The sequence below is a fragment of the Neodiprion fabricii genome, chromosome 2 (genome assembly GCF_021155785.1).
Source record: "Neodiprion fabricii isolate iyNeoFabr1 chromosome 2, iyNeoFabr1.1, whole genome shotgun sequence".
Taxonomy (NCBI): domain Eukaryota; kingdom Metazoa; phylum Arthropoda; class Insecta; order Hymenoptera; family Diprionidae; genus Neodiprion; species Neodiprion fabricii.
In genome coordinates, this window is record NC_060240.1 from 14036524 (window position 1) to 14059780 (window position 23257).

A 23257-nucleotide genomic window follows, 5' to 3' on the forward strand; every position below is an offset into this window, starting at 1 on the left:
TCTAATTGCGCCGTTCCATCGTATGTAGGATAGTTCTTCCAAAATATTACATTTCTCAACAGTTATCGAGCTTCGTTGTCATCATCATCTCGATCGGAACTGTATGTATGATAATTAGGCTCTAGCTCTTATCGCGACAAATCCGTTTTATCACCAACCATGTTAACTCAGATTAACATACCTCGTATACACATATCATACATCAAAGCGATACACATATAGGAGAATTAGATATATACCGCGAGGTAAAAATAAAGTTCTCGTAGCGTAGGTCAGTGTGGTATATATGTATATGTATATGCCTCGCTGTTGCGGAAAACTCTATTGAGAGACCGTGGGCAATTAATTATTATCAGCACTCTACACACATATAAAATATACATAGGTATAATACATACTTTTTCCTTAAAAACATACATGTTGCGTGAATTCAATTCACAAATAATGTCGTCTTTAATTGATTGAGTAGGTAAATATTTGTTTTTCGCAACGAACAGTCAAGTCATCCCACATGTTATGACAGTAATGACGTGAAATCGTAAAACTGATTGTGAGGCGGTATTTCCAATATTAACATTCTCCTTTCCTTTTTATGCCACAATTTCCTCGAAACTACAATCTAATTACCTGACGGATTTTAAAACACGAGAGGTATAATCGATTGCAGATTCTTTAGAGTTACGATATACTTTAGATATCTTTACGACATTATATGGACGGAAAGGATAATGTGGGAAAGTATATTATAATTATTGCATACAACGAGAAGTCACCCACCGCATGTCGCTTAGCGCTCTCGCAACAAAAGAAGTTGACAATTGCAACCCAGCCTAACTCTACGTAAATTCCGGCGGATATTCAGAACTTGGAAAACAATTCCAGAAGTTACCCAGAGTCAATGCTGAAAATCGAGTTTACATGACGTGAGCTGGTTTTACGCATTTTTCCATACGTGTTTTCCGTACACAAAGTACCAGTTTCTATGGCGGTCAAATGAGTCTGCGAATGCGCATGTGCGGAGTACAGAAAGGACCACTTTTAACACCTAGAACTGCGCGCATGCGCTGTCGCAAATAAATCTGACATTACGCGACCCTAACGTCAATTTCGGGCTTCGTAAAAAACCATGTAACATACTTTTGTTGTACAAAGAATCGTATGCATCAAATCCCGATAAAGAATTATTCCCTCCCAATCTTTGTTTTTCTTTATTTTCCTGTTGTATTAAAATTAGTTATTTTAATTGATTCCCTCGTATTTCGCATATTAGGTACAATAAATACGCGCTAATGAAATTCACCCGAATCCACGCTTAAAATTTTGTATTTTTCGATTCCGAAGTATTAACTCTATAAATTTCATGAAAATTGTTTATGTAGTGAACAGTGATTTCGCTATGATCCGATAGGAGTCATGGCCAGGTCGAGATCTTCTAGAATGCCCCATATATATATATACACATATATATACGCGTACTATGGCCGATGGTGAGGTGACTCGAGCGCGCGGTATAAAAATAACAATTTACTCTAGCGTATACAAAACAATACGATAGCCCTCTAGCGGAATAAATAAATATATATGTATACACACACACATTGTAATCGTGAGGACTCGTTGGTAAAAGTATTACTTATCTTCAATACATACACATACACATACCTATGTATATTATATGTATTAACCGCGGTCATGACTATACAGAAGACTCCACTTCTCTCTGTAGGTTCAAGGAGAAATGAACGTAATTCTTAACGTCGCCTACATGCACGACACACACGCACTGTATATGAATGAATATTGGACTCGGCAATATGCGAAGAATATCTACGGACAGTGTAATAATATCTACTGATGCAAATATAATTGAACGTTCGGCGTCTCTTGATATATGTATATTGTATACTCGTGCATGCACCGCGAGTAAACGTTCAAAACTTACGCCTCACAGTCCTCTATGTACCCTGCGTATTCCATGACGTGTACTCGATGCATACGCTGCACCAAGTCTCGTATGTATGATTACAACTAGCTGTACGCGTTTGTGCATGTGTGTACGCTGCAGTTGGTAGGTAGGTATTAGGTATACGGATATATACGTCGCTGTTGAAATTAGTGTTCAAACCTCTGGGCCGAAAAAACCGTCGCGTCCTTGAAACTCCCTCCAGTCCCCTCCGCGTGACCGTCCAGTCATCGCGCCCCCTTATCCCTCCCCCTCTCCCCCATCAATGCCTTCAACCTTTTTTCTCTCATTTTCTCTATCCTTTTTTCGTTTGCGTTCCCTGTCTTCGAATCGGTGTCGTACTTTGAAATTATAATGAACAACTCCGGCACACGGGGCTACCAAGTTGTATAATATACATGCAATATAAATGCGTGTGTGTGTGTGTGTGTGTGTGTGTAATAAACATTACACTGTTTCAGATTCAGGGCAATACCCTTTCTCGTATTTTTTGTTGGGCAAGGTTTAGAAATGAGTTTTGGACACCATCGCCCCGATGTATTAAGTATTGCATTTTAGATTCAGTTTGGTTGCAAAAATTCCCAAAATGTAGTCGTGAATATCCTCTTATATTATACCGAGAGTTCTTCTCGAAAGGATCTGCTCGTAGCGCGTGTAATCCAACTTGCTTAATTTTGATTGGCTAACATCCGGGCTCGCAGCCTGAAGCAATCCTTCGCTGACAAGTACAAATTCCCTAGAATCGATTGGTTAACAACCCATTAAGAACGACCAGTTCACGGCGTCGCCGCGATCCGCTGCATATTGGTAATTCTGCCCACCATGCTGGTAAAATTTTTACGAAGTTGGCTACGCTTATAAATTAGACGATTTGCAATTGTCGAGCATGATCTTTCGAAAAGAACTCTCGATAGGTATATGAATCCAAATAGTGCAGATGCTTAAATTATTTTCTAAAATTATACCAGCTTTTTTTACGTTGGAGCAACCAAAAACACGATATTTAAAAAATATCAGAACTTTTAATAACTCTTGTGCAAAATGACGGACTGAAGTCGAATTTCCAAGGCCTACGAGACCAAATATGTTATTATTTATATTAAAATTGAACCAGTCCAACAGTCAAATTGTACTATACTATGATTTTGTAAAATTTCGCTAAAAAACTGGAATGATTGTACATTTTTATACGATATTACAAATAGTAAAGTCACATGATACAACTTGAGCACTTTGTCGACTTGTGTTAAAAAAAAAACTAACGTTTGGACCTAATTGTACCAGCAAAAAGAAACCCCACACATTGCTATAATCTGAAATAATATAAATTAGACAGATGATTGCCTAATTGTACGGTAAACCGGACGTTTAATTACTATAGTTCGTTACTTCTATACATGAGTGATCTGTAAACGACAAACGCGAGTCGTATTATAGATATAAAGTACCAAGAGAAGGTGAGAAATCAGTGATGGTTGAAACTTGGAAATATTCAGGCAGATGTACAACGTTGAGGATGCGCAGGTGTCTGCAAACTCACTGTTGTATTAATATACTACCTATATTCCTGCAAATTATCATTCAATGGCTCTCGAGACAACGTGCGAGCGGGGGGGACAAAGAAACACGTCGCGGGAATTTCATTTGACTCACAAGTTCGATTGGTTGTTGTCGTGAATACGAATAGAGTCTGCACTGTCACCCGTTGACAAGCAATAAAGTTAAAAACTCAAGAGTAAGGAACTAATGTACCTACGGCGAACGAGAGATAATAAATTATGACAAATTATGAAATTGGGCAAAGATTCCGCGCTTCAAATCACCGAATATCGTGTTGTCGGATATATCGTTCCGCAAAAACTTGGACATAAACTGAAAAAGTAATAGATAATCACAAGAAGTGTAGTTCAAGGTTCCGTGCGTCCCGAAAAAGCTGCCAGTGCAAGAGAAGTGTGCTCGTTATCTTCTTAACCGTCAGCCCCTGCTGCATGTGACGATTCTTTCAATTCTGCTTAGGTATATAGATCTCTACATTATTCTTTGGTAGTGCTTTCGCGAAGCTCTGCAGACGTCGTCCAAAAATTTCCATGATGAATATTTAATCAATTCTTTCGAAATCGAGTCGTTGTCTTGTTTGAATTTCAACGATTCCATCGACTTTGAAGCATGTATTTGGAAAAAATGTATAATTTGATCATTTCTCGGAAGGTATAAATAATATATCATCAATATTGCTGATGATCTGGAATGTTGAGTTTTAGATAACTTTCTCGCATCATGACGACGCCTGTAATTAATCAGTGATTGTCCGCGTTTATGGACTCGGAACTGTCAAATTTTTCACAAAGTAATCTGCGCATTCAATGTTACTTACTGATAGATCTCTGTTGTGTTTGTCCCGTTCTCTAAATTGAAACTGTTCTGCTTGAAAAGAGTCTTTAATTTTTATGTTCTCTACTTCACTTACACCTAAAGTGCACAGTGAATTGTAGAACACCTAATAAATCGATTTAATAATAACAATAATAACAATAACACCAACAACAACAATAATAATACTAATAATAATTCGTAAATTTTCTATGCTGCGGGTATGACGCTCGGTCATTGTCAGTTATACACCCGGGTAATACACGAGAATGAATATAATTAATATGTAAGTAATGTATAATAACGTATTTATGTTTGTTATTATCACTATTATTATTATCATTTAGCGATGTAACCAACATAGGTATATGTATATAATACGCGCCTACATATAGTGAGAATTTTTCTTGAAAGGACTTGCTCGTAGCGCGCGCGATTGAACTTGCTTAATTTTGAGCGGCTCAGAGCCTGAAGCAAACCTTAGCTGACAGAAACAAATTCCCTAGAATCGCCCGGTTGACAAGTGATAGTCAACCATAATTTTTCGCCTATTAAGAACCACATTGCCTACCATGCTGATAACATTTTTACGAAGTTGGCTACGCTTATAAACTAGCTGAGTTGCAATTGTCGGACAGGTTCTTTCGAGAAAAACTCTTGAGTATAAGTAGTACTTGAAACGTACACGAGTGAGAGACTCACATCTAACGGTGCACGATTACCGGACCTCGTTTTTGCAAACAATAAAAAAAAAAAGTATTGGAGCAATATCAGAGTATTATATTCATCAAATCGGAACAAGAATTACAGTGAAATAGAGTAATCGATGCCCATTACGTGTATATGAAACTTAATAGTACGTTTTTAAAAATTCATGCGAATCCTTTGTTATCGTAATTTCTAAATTCATCGTACGTATACAAAAAGGACTAGATTGAGAAACTATTTTGCATTCCCATACACACGTATTGAAATATAGAATAATGAACATCCTGCAATGGATATAAAAGCAGCAGCGTGTCGTCAATATCAACGATAATAATCTGAACTTAGCTGCAAGAAACGCGAAAGTGATTGAACTTTACGGTCAGCTGTTGAACACGTGCGTTAGCCGCTCGTATACTTCGCTACCGGCACGTAATCAGGCGCGTTGTTGCCAAGTCTAGAGAGCTTCTTGTCCCACCGAAAAGAAGTAGGAGGAGAAGGAGGAGGAGGAGGAGAAACACGGCAACACGGCGCAAAGGTTAGAGGGACATAAACGACGAAGGATAAATCGAGCCGGTCTCTCGCGTATAAAACACCCGGGAGCAGGCTCGATTTGCGATAACTTGCGAAATTCCCGCGCGCCTCGTGCAGGAACAACGATCGTCAGGCGAGAACCGGCGCGCAAACAAAACAAACGATAAAAAACAAAAAATAAAAATAAAAAAAAAAAAAAGGAAATATATAAATACGCAAAAGGAACCGAAAATCATATAATCGTACACGCACAAAAAAATATCTACGCGCATACCGTGTGAGGAAGAGATGGAGGAAAAAAAGATGAAGAAAAGCAAACCAACGAAAAAGGCACATCCGCTATATAACTCGCACGGAATAAAATTATGTATACATATGTATGTATGTATGTACATATATATATATATATATACGTACAGGAATCAGATCCTTCTCGACGCATTCGTCACGCGGCATTCGGCGATCATGGTGGTGAAAATAAGATCCTACCGAAGATTTTCAATATATTCAAATGTTTCTTGCGGTAAAACTATTAAACATATAAGCCATATGCTCTCGCGGACTTTTGTCTTGTGGAGCTCGTCGAGACCCTGAAAACTGAACGTAACTTTCCTCTGTCTGTAAGAGTTTAGTCAGAGCTCGCATAAGTCTGGGATACACTTCCGAAAGGGTCTACAAATATCTTTATATCTCTAAAACTATTGATCTGATTGTAATAAAATATAAACTAAAACTTGGCCACATATTGTGGCTATCCACAGAGAAAAAATAATCAAAATCGGATGAGTAGTTCCGAAGTTATAAGCGAACATACAGACATAAAATAGACGTTCAGTTTTATATAGGCAGAGATGAGATTTAGATCCTATTTTGATATCTGTTATATGTACACACGTATCACTATCTCATTGTCAAGGAAGTATAACATTTGTTGTGTACAATTGCTAGTATTATTATACCAATCACGGTTTACTGTATGTACGTATATATACCTATATTTTTATAGATGCAGTAAATATTAGTGTACACGCGTTGCGACAAAGGTCAAAAATAAAAATGAAAGAGAAACAGAGAAGTAGAGTAACATGTTCTCGAATAGCCTATACCTAGACGGATGTTGGCAAGCCAAACGAATGGTAAGTTATAACAACGTTGTCGTTCATAATTATCGGATAGTGTCGCCACATCGAGATCTGTAGAGAAAACGATTTTCTGTAGACCTTACAATTTTTACGTACAACGTTAGTGCGAAGCCGTAATACTATAATTTCGCGTCTAGAAGACAAATTCTTTTGTCGCCATAGGAGTCGACCTGAAATCGACCGGCGCCGTTAGGAGGTTAAAGTTAGTCACGTTATAGTGTAACGAAACATTGAAAGAAACGTACTATTTTCCAACTTGAGGAAGACTTCGATGGAAATGGATTGGTAAAGTAGGCAGGCTATGTTTTCAACTGTTATACGATTCACTGAATTTCAGACAATCCTAACGCTGCGTAAAATAACGAAACGATGTCCCCTAAAAATGCAAATTTATATGGTCTAAATGCACCACTCCTGGCAGTACAGTTGTTGAATGTATTACTTGTTTCTATAAGCGATAAAATCAATCTGTTCGATTATTGTATTAACTATAAAAATTTACTCTACAGGTAATATTAAACGGAACTGTTCAACGCCCAATGTTTCATAAATCGAATACTACTATGATCAAAGCTGGCGAAATACTTCTGTATGTCATTTGTGGCCACGCCTTTCTGCACACGTAATTGATATGACCACCACAAATGGATCAATCGATGACTACATTATACGATACTAAGATGGCCGAAAACGGTTCATCCTATCCTACATGAAGGTTACGAATATCAACCTGATGTAAGACGTTGTACTTTTATACAACTGATGTAAAAATATCTCCAACTAAAGTACAGTTACAAGTCCAAGCCGCCGGATGGACAGTATTGCGAAGGTTAAAACTAGATACCTAGATATAATATATGAGCATGTAAGATGCATTGGCTGACTCGAAGCGGTTGTTTTATCATCGACAGGTTGTTGAACGATTCACGAAGCGATTTCTCATGCGAACGGGTCGTCGCAACTTATAGACTGTATAGGATGGAATGGAATAGAATAGCTCTTATGAGTTTCTAGGCTTCGTAGGAATCCGCTAGCCTGCAGTGGCCTCGAGCTCACCAGCTATCTCCGATCTATCCAAGTCGTCGTCGTCGTTGAGCATCCACATTTACGGCCTACGCTTCCTTGCGTTTCGCCGACAACTTGGCCTCTACGAGTAAGTAATGCCGACTGCGTTACATGCACTACGAATGGTCAATTTTAAGGTTGAGTCGAACGATTCGCCCGAATCAAAAGCAAGGAGAGAGAGAGAGAAAACCGTTGTAAAAACCTGCGATGTTAGCGAGCACGAATTGAACCACATCTCTGATATGTCGTTTAAATTAATCTATGCGAGAAAATTCGAAGATCACATAGCAATATATCGATAACTTGAGATAAGGTTTCATGATTAGAAAACCCTAGTTTTTTTTTTTAACCCAATTCTAATATTTGGGCATGTTGTTAGCTGGCTAGATTTCTACAAATCGTCTGAAAAACGTTAAAGAAGTCTTACATTTGTCGACGAACATCTGTTTTACCGTACTTATACAAATCTATTTTTATCCACTCTGAAGATAATCAGTTGTTAAATTATTTTCAGCCGATAATTGGAGATCTCTATCGTGATGAAAATAAGCCCTAAAACATTAGAAGCGGATGAAAAACGCAAGAGTTTAAGCATTTTGATCTAGCTAATGATAAAACCTTCTCTTAAGTTTTAGATATCTTATCTTGTGTTAGGTGAATGTTAGTCTTGTTCAATATCGTTATAGCAAATAACATTGCTGGAGATTTTACAAACAGTTCTCTATTTTTTTGTTTTTTGTTTTTATACAACTCCTGTTTAAGAATGTCGAGGCCGATAATTCATCCTTAAGGTTGTTGGATAGCGACAGTAACGCCATCCGACGGATAATCGTGAGCACTGTGTTCCTCGACGAATGAGAAAAGAAATTTGGCAACGTCGCGTGATTTTCTTGTGTTTGCTTAAACCTTGGGTGTTTACCATGCTATAACCTTTACTTTTGTGAATCAAAATGTCCGATCAGTTACGATTTAAGGGGAGATTCGCAAAGAATAAATAAAAACGAAGTGTTTTAGCAATACCGTATCTAAGAAGCAGAAAACAAATAATTTAAATACCATGCGTAATGTGCGTGCTTGCGACGTTGCCAAATGTACAATCAAACCAAAATTACAATATAATTTTTTTTAGATTATGTTTTCAACTATTAAATGACGGACAAAACTGACAAAAGATTGATAATATATTATTTCTGAATACCCATTTTATCTTATTCAATATTTTTTCCCTATCCTAAACATATTATTCTAAACAACCAACTCAAAACTATCAGTATTTATCCAAGTCTCTATCTCTACACGCGGTAAAATAGCTCAACTTTGAAATCAAAAAGCTCAGTAACCAAACGGTAAATCATTTTTAAACTTTACAGGATTGTTGAAAACTACTTAAAAAATTATATAAATAAAACTCATGTGAATTAAACATTTCCGAAATTACTGCCCGACTATCTTAACCTCGGCACGCAAAATGCAAACAAAATACGAAGCAAGCAAGCTACTCAGGTAAGTCAGTTGTAGCGACGGAATAGAAAGGAGGATTACGAATATCTTCTCTGTTGCGGAAAATGAAGGAAATTTCAAGTTTCACATTTACTTTTCCTTCCACCCCGATTCCCTCGTGCCCTGGAGATAAGGTGTAGCTTTGTACTAGCGTTACTCGAATGATACGGTATGAATGAATATCCACGATATTGAAGTGACTGGTGGTAATTTCCTCGTCACTTATTACGCGAAAACATCAATTGGAGTATGTAACTGAATCGATAGTTGACCTGGCTATATTAATCGTTGATGTCCTGTACTTTCTTTACCGCCGATTTACCGGTGTATTGACCTTAACCAAAATAAAAAAAATTACACTTCGGATTTCTCTCGTTTGCTTATTGCGCAACAGCCATTTGAATAAATTCTTTAAATCAGTATACACATAATATAGGTAGTTCTTCTTTTTTTTTCTCTCCAACTTTAACAGTGTTGGAGCAGACAATCTCCCTGAGTCATCAAAATCATCTGCTTCAAAGCGAAACTATAGCCCAGTATATACATATAGTATTACAATTATTGAAATGAATAGTTCAGGTGTGTTTGTGTAAAGTACTTGCACTTCGCAAAATCAATTGTCACGTAATATTCAAGTAAATTTACACTTGTCTTTCGTGGTGAAGAAGAATCTTGCAATTACGTATCGTCGTGTACGTAATATACTATATCACATATACAACTGAAGATAAGACGTCGTGAACATAAAACTTTAGGCTGATAAGATGGTTTTATCTAGGCAAATATTATTCACAAAGATAATGTTAAGCCCACAGTTGTATGGATTTTTTTTCTCTACAAACCATATCCAGAGGTCCCACCTTTAAAATTATAGTTACGCGAGTGAAAACATGTTGAGCAATTAACATTACAGGACGTTATGCTAAATCAGCTTCATTATGCTTTTATCAAAAACTTCCTGCAACTATTACACTGTCCACGTGATGTTGACATGTTTTCCTATTTTTTTTTTTTTTTTTTTTGCGACATCAACTTTCACGAAGTCGCATTTATTTTGTTGACAGTACTTAGAATTGGAATTTCTTGTCTGAAGGACTCGAAAGGTGCGAGATTAAAAGCGTTCAGTTGTGGTTACGGTATTAAATTTTCTCAGATCAAAACAGGAATAATGGACTTTATCTGATTCAAATATGAATAATTTTTGCCCTCCAAGCACTGACTTATGCACCAAATTCACGAGCAGGCTGGATAGACATGAGCATGAAGTTAGTAACGTTACTGCAACGAAGCATGTTTAGAAAAAATCATTACATCGCACCTTTAGCAATGTCTAAAATTCAGTAAACCACGACAAACAAACAAAATATACTGTTTCTTTGAAAAGCTATCTTCATCAGTTATTCTAAAACTACGCAATAATGATTTTTTCCCTGATGTTTCGTTACGTTAATATTACCAACTTCAGCCTCATGGATAGAGGTACTACATTCAACACCAATGCTTGGAAACAAAAGTCATAATCAGTGTCTGATATATAAGATATGAAATCTACAATGCATCGTGCCGAGGATTGCAGGAACGTTATCTTGCATTCTTTTACACATCCGTGTGTCTCATTTTAGTTGAATAAATGGTACCGTATTTGGCCTTACCTGAGCAGCTGTGCGGGCGTTGATCTTGCCGAAGGATGCTGATTGTGCTGGGGCTGAACCCGTGGCGAGGTGGCCGTTGTAACGAGGGGGTGCCCATGCCCACCGTGGGGATGATGATGGTGGTGAAGGTCTCCCCCAACCGGACCACCGAGTCCACCCACGACCTGGACTTGTTTGCCCACCTCCATCTCCATCAGACCTAACGCATTATGCACTGCAACAAACATCTTTCCCTATAGATCGATCGTGACTTTTTTCATTATTATTTTCTGTAATAAATTCCATACCGTGGTCGTGGGAGTGTAATTGAGGATATTGGACGAGGTTGAAAGTTGGTAAGGTTATCGTAACGAGACATTGGGGGAAAAAATGACTACTTTCCGATTTTTGAACGACTTGAATAAAGGTAAATTATCAAAATGAGACCATTTATTGATTTATTACGGTATATACTGGGTTTCGGACAAGTCTAAATTTTGCGAAATAACTGTTATCCTCTACATGCGTCGTTGCAATAACATTACTAACGTCAATCTGCCAAAACTCAATCTGCCAAAAAAAAGGAACTTATTGGAATTTATACAAAAAAGATATCAGGTATCGATGCATCGTTTCACATCGCTTCAAAAGTGTTAAAAATCTGTAAGTAGAATCGTTCGATTTCATTCTATTCTGTGGCTTGTGTTATCCAGTACACTATTTTCTCCAAATTCTCTGACACAATGTTTTCTCACGGGATACGTAATTGGTATCGTTACGTATTCAATTTCACAATATAACACAGATAGATATTGATTATGATCAACAAACAGCAATGTTGAAACGGTTATACTGGAAAAAAAAATGCGTTTCAGCCTCGACTTTGCAGACAATGGTCTTCTGAATAAGATGTACTATCGTAGGGTGGAAGCGATCGAATCTAGTAGTTTTTTTAATTAATTTGAAGCAATTTAAAATGAAACATCTATTAGTTGATCCTCTCATATGCTTTGTAGTATTTTATTTCAAATGTGATTTTCGTATCTGTTATGAATATATAATAATTTGACAAACACTCGATGTTCGACAATTTCGTAATAAAATTACTAATAAGTATCGTTTCTTGGTCAACCAACCTCTTTACTACGAATTATGTACTTTTGGAATTCGAAAGTGACTAGAAACGGTTATATTAGGAAATATACTAATCTATCGTAGGGAAGGTTTAGTAAGCGAAATGATGGGAGGATACTACGTACGAGACCTTGGAAGATATTGAAACAAGTCGAGAATTTTTGGGAGTGTTTGGAGATATTTGAGAAAAGTATGGACGTAGCATACCGCAAAAATTATGCCTGCAATATTTTAATAATATAAAAAATAACATCGTATTGCACAAATTCAATAGTCAAAAAGTATAACGTACTTGAAATTTTGGCCGATCATGCATGATGGAAATCTCTAATAATACGATACAGAAGAGTAAGCGAACCTTGGTTGTAATGTATCCAAATTGTGGACTTGAGGCTAAACATTTCTTTGATATATTTTCGTTTATTATCAAAACTGAGAATAAGTGAAACTTAAGTTTTCGACGATCAAGCTTGATCGCGCGAAACTTCGGATAAATCAAAAGCTGGCGTTTCAGACATTACAAAATATCCAACATTAAAATCTATCCGCGAATGAAAACGTTAATAAAATTGCCCAAATAAATCATAAAACATGCGAATATATTTGATTGCAGAATATCGGGGAATTATAAATAGAAAATACGTTACGTAATTCGATAAATCAAATTTTCTGACTCCTCTCTATCATTTATCTCTTGCATTGGTATTGGATGGAACATTTCTCATAACCTTTTCCCGTATTCTCAGTTATACATTTGAAAATAAGTAGAAAAAAGCAAAATATTCAAACATATGTTTTCCTGTTTTTTATTAATTTACGCCTGTGAGGCCTGAATAAATGATCGAATCGTCATTTTATTATTAATAAACTGATTCTTCAGTCCAAATTATTGAAATTTCATGTTAATTAATGATTCTGTACAATTAAGGTAGTAAATTGTTTTCGCTCTTTGAGCAAATGTTATCATTATACTCTTCGATTGATAAAGTTACTCTTCTTTCTACAATATCGTTTACGATTTTCAGCCACTTCAATAATCCTGCGCACCTCAAACAACTGAATCGTCTATTTAAAGAATTATCTCTGGGAGATCAAATCTTACTTTTTTGTGGCAGAGGAGCTCAGAGTAAAATAAAAATAAAAATGATTAAAACAGTCCAATATATATATAAACAGACTCGTGTTTGTATTCATGCAGGCAATTCAACATTGAAAAAATCCGCCTAAACTTATGCAATACGGTGTCAAATTTTATCAAAAATTCACACCTGTATTTCGGCAAAATCTCAAGAGTAAATTTTACCGATCGAGATTCAATTTCTCTGCGGTTCACGTTAGCCCGACTCCGCGCTCTGCGACCAATCCATAACCATGAGACAAATATAGATAAAAATTGCCGGCACGTAACAATTCCATGAACCAACACAGTATGTTAGTGTAAAGTGAAGAAGACGTGAATGACCAAAATAAAAATAAAAAACAGAAAACGAAATCAAAAACGTACCGAATTAAAGACAATGTAAAGCCATAAGTAACCGCGTTCTAGAAGAGAAATCGTCAAAGCTCATCTTTTTGAATTTCTAACGACAGAATGTTCCGTTATCTTCTACAATTTAATGCGCATGCGCTACAATCAGAGAGCGGTTGTTTGCCAGGGTGACCAACCGTCATAAATTTAGACATCAGTTCGCAGCGATTTACGTAACCTTAAAAATTTTCACAGGTGTCGGTGTTGAATACAAACGCCAGCGACAACTGTACAAATTTTTGAGGTTACGTTCCCCACAATTGGTCGCCCTGGCAAATAACTGCTCTCGGATTCTAGCGCATGCGCATTATTAAACTATAGCAAACGACGAACCATTCCGTCGTTAGCGGTTAGTTCGCACCGTATAATACTCAATGTCTCACTGTCTGTCCGTCCGTATGTTCGATCATAACTCCAAAACTACCGAATCGATTTTCATTATTTTTGTTTCTGCGGATAGCTACGACGTCTGGCCAGTTTTTAGACTATATTTCGTTACAACCATGTCAATAGTTTCAAAGATATATCGATATTTGTAAGCCAATTCGAAACGGGATCCCACACTTGTGCGAACACTAGCTAAACGGATCCTCTTAAGGATAGAGGAAAGTTATGTTCAAGAGTTTTCAAGGTCTCAACGAGCTCTGCAAAAAAAGTTCGCAAGAGCATATGGCTATGTCCAATATACATACAGTATTACCACAAGAAGCATTTGAAAATATTCGCGAGCGGATCTGCAACGGGCTGCTTATAAAGTATAAAACGATGTATGGACCCGGACGGAATTATCCGAGCACCGGTTATACAGCTCCTCTGACGCTACGGCCGTACCTACCTACCTACCTACCTACCTACCTACCTACCTACCTACACAAGAGATCCCGAGTATCGACCCACCCCTGCCGGAAAAGTGGAGGGGAACTGCGGACTAGGCGAACTCAGGGCGAGGAGCAGGGAGAGAGGGGGGGGGAGGGGGGTGGAATATTGGGGATGGTGTATTCCCGCTGGGTCTGGACCGACCGACGACTGGGTTGGAGGAGCTTGGCATGGGTATTGCCTCTCCCTGCGGGGAATTGCTAATACATACGTCTAGATTCGCAAAAACTTTTCCTTCTTCGTACAATTTTTTGTGATTCATTGATGAAAGAGAGAAATAAAACATGTTATCAAAATATTTTTCACATGTAAACTTTTCCCCGAATTAGCATCTACGTGTTATACATGCCAAAATTCTTTTCTCGCACTTTAATGTATAATGACAGATTTTTTAATGACACTGGCAAGTTCACAACAGTACCTGCTGGAATCTTCAATCGATAACGTTCGGTCAATTTTTTTTAAGTAAATATTTCCATTTTGTTGCAATTTTGAGACATGTTGTGTGTGGGTTTGTGTGCGGACTAAATGTAAGAATCCTATAATTTTTAGCCGATTAGGCAACGAAAAACAACGTTGTGCACTAATTAATTTTCCATTACGTTTTCAAACTAGATCTTCGTTTTTTTGAATACTTAGCGTTCTCTGTTGTCGGAAGAAATATGAGCTAATATATTTTTGTTAAACTAAAAGAACCCGATCCTTCGGAATATCAAATACATTTTAAAAGTACATCGTCAGAAATTGAAGAAAAATGCGGCTTTCCGATATTTTTAGTATGAACGGTGTAAGTAAGCGACGGACATGACAATAAATTTTCATTTTTTCAAGAAATAAAAATTTCCAGTACATATAGGTTAAAAATAGGACTATAATAAAAACAGTATAAGTATTCCACGCATCTCGAATTTTGTGAATAAAAATATTCCGTATCTCTCGAATATCTCTGTCATTATAATTATATGTTATATATTATATGATCCCATTTTCGTTCTAGTCTAAAAATTTCAGGGTGTACTCCAGAATGTCTGCGTTTTCAAAAAATAAAAACAATTCATTTTTATACCATTTGCATTTTTTCGGTAATTATTAAAGATTCATCTCAAGATGGATTTAACCTTCGAAAAGATGAGACTTTTTTACGAAAAACCACACACGCGTACACGAAAAATTACATTTTTCTGTGACAGGAAGTGCTGAAAATTCGACGACAAATATTGCATATGAAAATTATGTACAATATTGATCAATGTATTAGACCTCTTAAACGAGGCCCAGTATTAGGCCCAGGGCCTAAGAATTGAAGGATCTCCATAGCTGAGTGCACACTTCAGTGCACAACTAAATTGCCAACTGATCAAAATTTTTACTCAAAAAAGCTGGCCAAAAATTAATGGATCGGCCCATTTAATCCCGCACTGAACCGACTCCGTAAAATTAGATTGCTCATTTATAGTTTAAAATCACTGTTTCTATACTTCGTTATACATCTTTGCACATCTATACACCTACATACTTAATCTACGAACCAGATATCTGATTTCCTATCCGTGCAATAGGTATGTACCACCTACGTCCTTTCGAATCAAATTAGGTGTAGTTATAATTGTGTCACTCTTCATGAATACGGGAGATAGACATAATAGGTATATTCAACATTCCCATCAATGCATTCCCTGCATTGAGTATAAGTTTCTTATTATAATTTCTCTATAATAACCTGCAGCTCTATGCGGGAACATATCACCACGAATACTGTACCGTATGTTTAATAATAGTAATATGCATTCAAATAAAAATACACATCATGCTAATCCAAGGATATCCGCATACATGTGATGATATACACGAATCACAATAAATCATCATTAGTGAATATACGAGGTTTTTCTCGGATAAGTATCATTATACGCAGACGTATGTATTTTCCGTGATGCGAAATTCGATGGGGACGTATCGTATTAATATCTAACAATAAGCATGTAACACCAACACCTATACTACAGAGTGGAAACGGTGAAACTTGGCAAACTACCTGAATGTCCGACGAGATTGTCTCCCGCTAATATTTTCGCCAACAAGACAGGGTAGCCAACTAACTCGAGATGGGATATGAGGTGTGAACAGGCGAGTTGCTATGAAATTGAGATGACTCGTAGCAGTCGTCAGTCATTTAACAATAAAAAATTTGTCAAGCTTTACCGAATCGGTACGTTAATTATTCAATTGTAAGACGTGGTGAACACGAAACAGAATCGCATCACGTTACGTAACATAACCTCTACTAGAAGCAAAATTTAACGGTTGAAGTTTGAGGTGGCCAGCCTGCATGAAAATACAACGAATCTCGCGCATGCGCAGTCGGACGGTCAATCTGCCAACTTTCACCGTTTCCTCGCGGTATAATATATAAGAAGGTTGAATCGATAAAAACTGATCAACTCACCAATGACGGCGATGGCGATTGCAGGAAGGAACTTGAAGAAACCGCAGCTACAGTGCGTGTCGTATGCGAGGAATAATTTAGTTGTCTGCAGTGATGTGGCAGTCCCGAACACTAATAGAACGATACACGGTGTACACACAGGTTACTCGATAAGATTTCACCCCGCACACTCCGTTTTTTCGCACTTTTTTTTCTATCCCTTTATACGTTTGTTTATTTATTTATTATCTTCGTAGGTATTATTCATTCATAATTTCGTCATTTAAAACTCACACCGATGCACCACCTAATTAATTATTATCATCAATGTTATTTATAATATTACATATACTATACACATTATATTACGTACGTTTTATAATCTTTGTAAACAAGCTTTATTTCATTGTATAGTATTTATACATACATATACACACACATACGTTTATATGTGTATATACATACATATATATACGTTTTTATATGTACATAAACATAAACTTTTGCACTACACCCACTTAAATCAAAAAACTAATTATAATAATTCATTGACTTGAATTATTATTTTTGTTGTTGTTGTTGTTGTTGTTGTTGTTATTACGCTATGTAGACATCAAAATTAAAAAATTACTCAGTACTACCGATGAAACAGCGCAATGTTGCACATGTGTATGTACAGTTTGCTGATTGCGGTCAAAGAATTTAATTAATAAACGTAGATAAAGTGAAACAGAAAAGCTCACTTCACAGACACGAATGTTACATAGAGTTTCGCGTACATGCGCAATGTGCATGTGTGCCAATACACGTTATATACAAGAAAACATCGTATACATATGTAAGATACTTACGCGTATAGATGACACGTATCACTTTTATAATATTATATATCTGACACGTTTATATAATATGTGTTGAATCTTTTGTCCTGTTCTCATTCTTAAAATTCTGTTTCATTTTTTTTCTCTTTTAATAGTTAATGATACATAATTATTATTAATATTATTTCAAATTGTTACTATTATTGTTGTTATTATTATTATTATTATACTGCTCACTGTACGTTCTAATCTTCATATGCGTGACACGATGCTCGGACGCGCACAAGCGAAAAAAAAACCACTTAATCTCATCCCTTAGTTATTTAGAAAAAAAATTTTCTCACCAACCATACACTTCGGTCGTTTGCCAAATCTTTGCTCGTTAGCTCGGTTTGAAAGGAATAAAATAAAAATGAAACAATAATAAAATAAAGATAACAGGGATTACGATATAAACGGTAATAATAACAGTGACGATCACGATGATGATGATGACGATGATGATGATAATAATAATAATAATGACAATAGTATTATCAATAATAATAACAACAATAATAACGTGAATAATTCAAGTATCGGGGACAGTTTAAGAACGTGATGAGACAAATTGACGAAGGAAAATAATATTATGTCCGACACGTCTCTATAATCACCGATTTGGCGGCGCGCGGTCCGCCCTTCCCTGTCTCCTCGCGGCGTCTTCCGATTTAGTCAACCGCGCGAAAATCCGCATATCTTTGTTTTTTCTTCGTGGCTTTTATTTATATTCACAACAGTGGCTGACACCTTTATGATTCGTGGCTAAAGCTGCTGTTGCTGTTGCTGCTGCTGATGCTGATGCATAATCGCGACTCGCGAATAAAGTAACTACACTGGTCGATAGCAAATCGGCATTCGTTATTAAAACACGCTGAACTTGATACGCCGTTGTGTTGATCATCGTAGCGTTTCCGCAACCCCATCATTTTGGTGAAAAAAATGTTCAAATCTTGATGCGTATCTCCCTCTATCATAATAGCTCGATCCTATCGTATCTTTCGAACCGATCTCTTCGACTCTCTTTTCTTCTCTTCCGCACGATTCTTCCTTTCTCGATATTTCGAACTGATTATTAAACTGTATAATAGTTCAACCCTGATACTTTTTTTCCCCGTCTTATTTTCTGATTTCTGTTTCTTTCTTTCTTTCTTTTTCCTTCACATCTCTCGTTTCACTTCAGCAGCCTTTCAACTCCGCACTACCGTGAAGACCTTCTCTTCCGTCATCATCTTACGCATACACGTGTATATATGTATATGTGTGTGTATATAGTATCGGTTAGAGATTTGATTCGGTTAGATACGGTTGCGGTAGGTCAGGTTAGCCAGCGATCCTCCTTCATACGGGCGAGAAGAGCAGACTTTTATAATCTTCGGCAAGTCTTCTTCTTCTTTCCTGCTATTCTTTACTTTGTAGTCGGTGCGGAATCTTTCCTTGCCTCACTCTATTTCTCTCTTCCTCGTTATTTTTACTTTCTGCTAGTAACGACGACACCTGTAATCAAAACGAAGATACGGCATGTAGTATAACTATCATCATTTCGCGATTAAGCGAATGCAGAATTGGATGTATTTAAAATTTATGCACTCGAGAAATTGAACGAAAATTTTGAAATATCAAACCCCTCCCACCAGTGACGATTCGATTTTTCAACTTATTTATATTTTTATAACCGTTCGTCCCTCGAAAATTGTTGACCGCGATCCAGTCTCATAAAAAACATAAATAACTAGTATAAATTAAATTAAGGCTGATTCCTACAAGAGGAATAACAAATATAATTCAAAGACGAATACGAATATGAAAAAAATGTCGACGTATTAAAATCTTGTTCAGAAAAATTCAAAATTTAACCGTGAAAACTGAAATTGAACTCGTGGAATTTGTCTTGGGAGTAAAATTGGTTTGCGATTAAGGAGGTACGTATAATATGCTATTGTACCTACAACATAAATAAATAATGTCCTGCACTTATATTATACAACAGACATAAGTGTATAAAATGACGTTTCGGCTGAGCATAGATTACAGATCCATCAGCAAAACATAATTAGCGTGATAGAGAAGAGAGTACGCGGTAAATCAGTGGGAAATTCAAATGGGTCTCTTATTCATGAATTAGTTTAAGTTCGTAACGCCGACGTAACGATGCACTTTAGGAAAACTCGTTAGTCGCAACTTTAAAATTGTTACAAATTTTCCGTAAACTTCAATATAAGCAATATTAACACTACACCCATTCATATGTATTGATCCAAACTGTCTCAAAGGTATTCCAAAGTTTCAAAATATTGATTTTTTTTCGACATTTATCGTTAAGTCAACACGTTACTACCTTCAACTGTCTTCTCATTCATTCAAACTCTTCGGACAGTTTTTCAGACGGTACTCGAAGTCAATAACGATTATTTTCCAAAATTTTAGGAAAGCAGCATTACGCGGCGCGGGTATAATACAGGTATGTAATAGGGAAGAAGGTATGACTCGAAATGATGGTTTATAACTTCGTTGTGATTAATTTTGGTTAATTTGAATCACGAATTCAACCCGCGTCAACATTTTTTTTTTTTTGTCGTAGAACTAGTGTAGAACTAGTATGGACCGAGGTGCCTCGGCCATCGGGTAAATCCACATCCACAATCCACATCTACGATCATCCGACGCGTGGATGTACACGTGATGCACGTCATACACTATCATAGGTATGTAGACATAAGTACCGTAGGTGAGCGTATCGCATGGATAACTGCCTGAGAAAATTAACACCTTCCTTGTACCTCCCTTATGCGTACGGAGACGACAATTCGAATTCTAATTAACATCGCGGAGAAGATTTAGTGAGTAAAAATTTTGGAGCCCACTTGCAAGTTGTTATACAAAGTTGGGACTTGTCATAATTTCGTAACCATCGAATTCGCGTAAACGTGCAGGCGTAAAAAGAAACTTTTACTACTATAGAATAGCGTATTTTACTATTTTACTCTGTGGCGGAGAGTAATAAATTGAAATCGTTCCAAACTCTGGGCACCGATTATTGTGTTTGCAACTGCGATTGTGTGGCTATTAATGAAAGTACGAAAAATTGACAACGCTGAATATGGTTTAAAAACCGCATCCCTGCCTCACAAGGAATGATGTCATCATTGAAAATAAATTCGCGTCTAATGTCATTGGATTTGCTATTAATGATTATCATTATTATAGAGTGTATCAAGAGTCAAGCCCAATGTTTTCAGCACGATATTGAAAATTTCATATAATCCAATTACCATTGCGGCGAATAAGAGTGCGGACTAAACTGAACATACAAACTTGACTCGCAACAAATTTTCTCTATTTTCCTTAGGTTATCCATTTTTACATCGATTTTCACCATCTAACTTTTCTCAATTAACAACAGCATGCAAGCAAAAACAATAACAAACACTGTCATTTCCGAAAATTTCATACCACTTGTGTTCCATTACTCCAGATAGAAGAGAAAAAATTGTATAGTACGGAAGATACACTCGATTATACAATGCCTGTAATATATGTTTCAATGTTTGAATTTGAAGGACAGAGAAAGAGATAAAGATTCGTATCGGAGATTGTGTAAAATCCGGTATCTAATACGAGTGCTTCCTATAATATACTTAAAATACATATGGAGGAAAAGAGCAGCGCAATGGGAGGAACGGGACGAACGGGAGTGAAGGAGAGTCTGTCTGTCCAATCGATATCTTCTCCAGCCTCCGATGCGGGTTGAACTTGCCGGAGGTCTGAAGACTCTCCACTGATTTTGATTCGACCAAATAAGTTTCGATAGGCGCAAGCAAACGTCGCCTAAATTTCCGTTCATAAAACATATTCGACAAGCCCGTAAAACGATCGAATGATTACGTCTGAATCTTTCGACTCTGCTGGGAATTGTTTTAGTTTTTGTCTTTTTTTTTTATCAGAAATTGAATTCTTAACCTTTTCTCCCAAACATATGAAATCGTCAAAGGTTAAATACTATTCGTTTACCCCCCCCCCCCCCCCCCTTGCACAAATGCGCATCACCGTGGGGGGGTTAAAGTAAAAATCAGCATTTGGAGCTCGTTTCGGCCGACTCGTGAGTTGGAGGTCCGCTATTGGTTTAGTTCCTAGAATTCGACATGTTAGGAGTCGAGTTACGAGCAGCGTCAGGGAGCCAACAGGGACGTGAATAGTACTCGGCATGTGTACACGCATACGTAGCTTTTGGCCAGACGCGCGAGTAAATGAAAGAGAAAAAAAATGTCATCCCCCCCCTCTCCCTGCCATCTTCCAATTCCCCCTACCATGCTTTAATTCACGAGGTTGAAGTTATTAATGTTGTTGCAACGAAACATCGAGGAAAACATGAATATTTTCTTAATCTTGCAATGATTTTGAAGGAATTAAGATTTGGAAATACGAGTGTTTTGTTTCATGACGATTTACTGAATTTCAAACAATTCCAAAAACGCAAAATAACGGTTTTTTCCTCAGCATGCACCGTTACGATAACGTTACTAACTTCAGTATGACTTTAATTCGCTATTTTACATTTACTGCATTGTAATGTAGATTTCGTTGTCCAGCATCTACATGAGAATTTAAATAAATCTGATCTGATCTGTTCTATTCTGTTCTCTATCTCTATCTTTCTCTGGATAGACGAAACTCCTAATCGTTCTAACGGAACTGGCAGTTCGAAAAATACGTGCGAATACATGTGACAACACATTCTGTTGATAAACTTGATACATTGGCGAAAAAAATACAACCGAGATAATCAGTTCACCACTCTGGTTATTCAATGACGTATACGTACGATATATACGGAATACGCACTTCTATTACGACCTTCGATTTTTGCCAGAGGCACCCACGTTCCCTCTTTTTTACCTTCTGGTCTTCGTAACCTTTAGATCTTGCAACTATTATCCATGCACTTTGTTCACGACGGAACTGTAAATTTTCGAGCAGCCAAAAAATTTACGACAAAAACATTAATTGTAGAATTGGGTAGAAGGCGAATAATCCGAACGAGGAGAACGAGACTGTTGACAAAAATCGAAAAATTAACACCACCGGACCACTTTATCCCCAATATTTATTCTCGCTTTTCGACTCATCTCTACTTTGCTTGCGTCGAAGAGTTTAAACTATTTTTCACATTACCTCTCAAACACGAACAAAAAAAATTACGATTATTATTATACATTGATTCTTTATACGACCGACGAATTATGAAAAAGAATTACAGTTTTTCGTGCATATATTTACAAACTTGCCGAATATTCTCACGGGTGTCTTTATTCTCCTTTATATACTCCGAGAGAATTTCAATAAAGCCAATTACACGACAGATGTTTCAGAGTTAACGGAGTTTTCATCATTTTCATAACGATTCGAGCGACACGCCTAGTCGTTTCTTTCTTTCAATTACCGTTCAACGTTGCACATAATCGTCGTCGCTTAGACAAAGAAATCAATTATCAACACATCACGATAAATTTATGTTTTTAGCTCA

The 23257-nt window shown here is 36.9% G+C and overlaps 1 protein-coding gene across 6 annotated transcripts in view; it reads right to left on the minus strand.

Annotated features, from left to right (window-relative positions):
* LOC124176703 overlaps nucleotides 1-23257 on the minus strand; it is an 81107-nt gene that overhangs the window by 53337 nt on the left and 4513 nt on the right. The window contains exons 2-5 of one of the 6 annotated variants that reach the window (XM_046558294.1): nucleotides 18484-19230; nucleotides 17725-17839; nucleotides 16895-17180; nucleotides 10932-11158 (exon numbers count right to left, since the gene is read on the minus strand). In XM_046558294.1, coding sequence (XP_046414250.1) covers nucleotides 10932-11158 — 227 coding nt within the window. In that variant the 5' untranslated portion in view covers nucleotides 16895-17180; nucleotides 17725-17839; nucleotides 18484-19230. The other 5 variants (XM_046558292.1, XM_046558290.1, XM_046558295.1 and 2 more) reach the window with 5 other exon arrangements.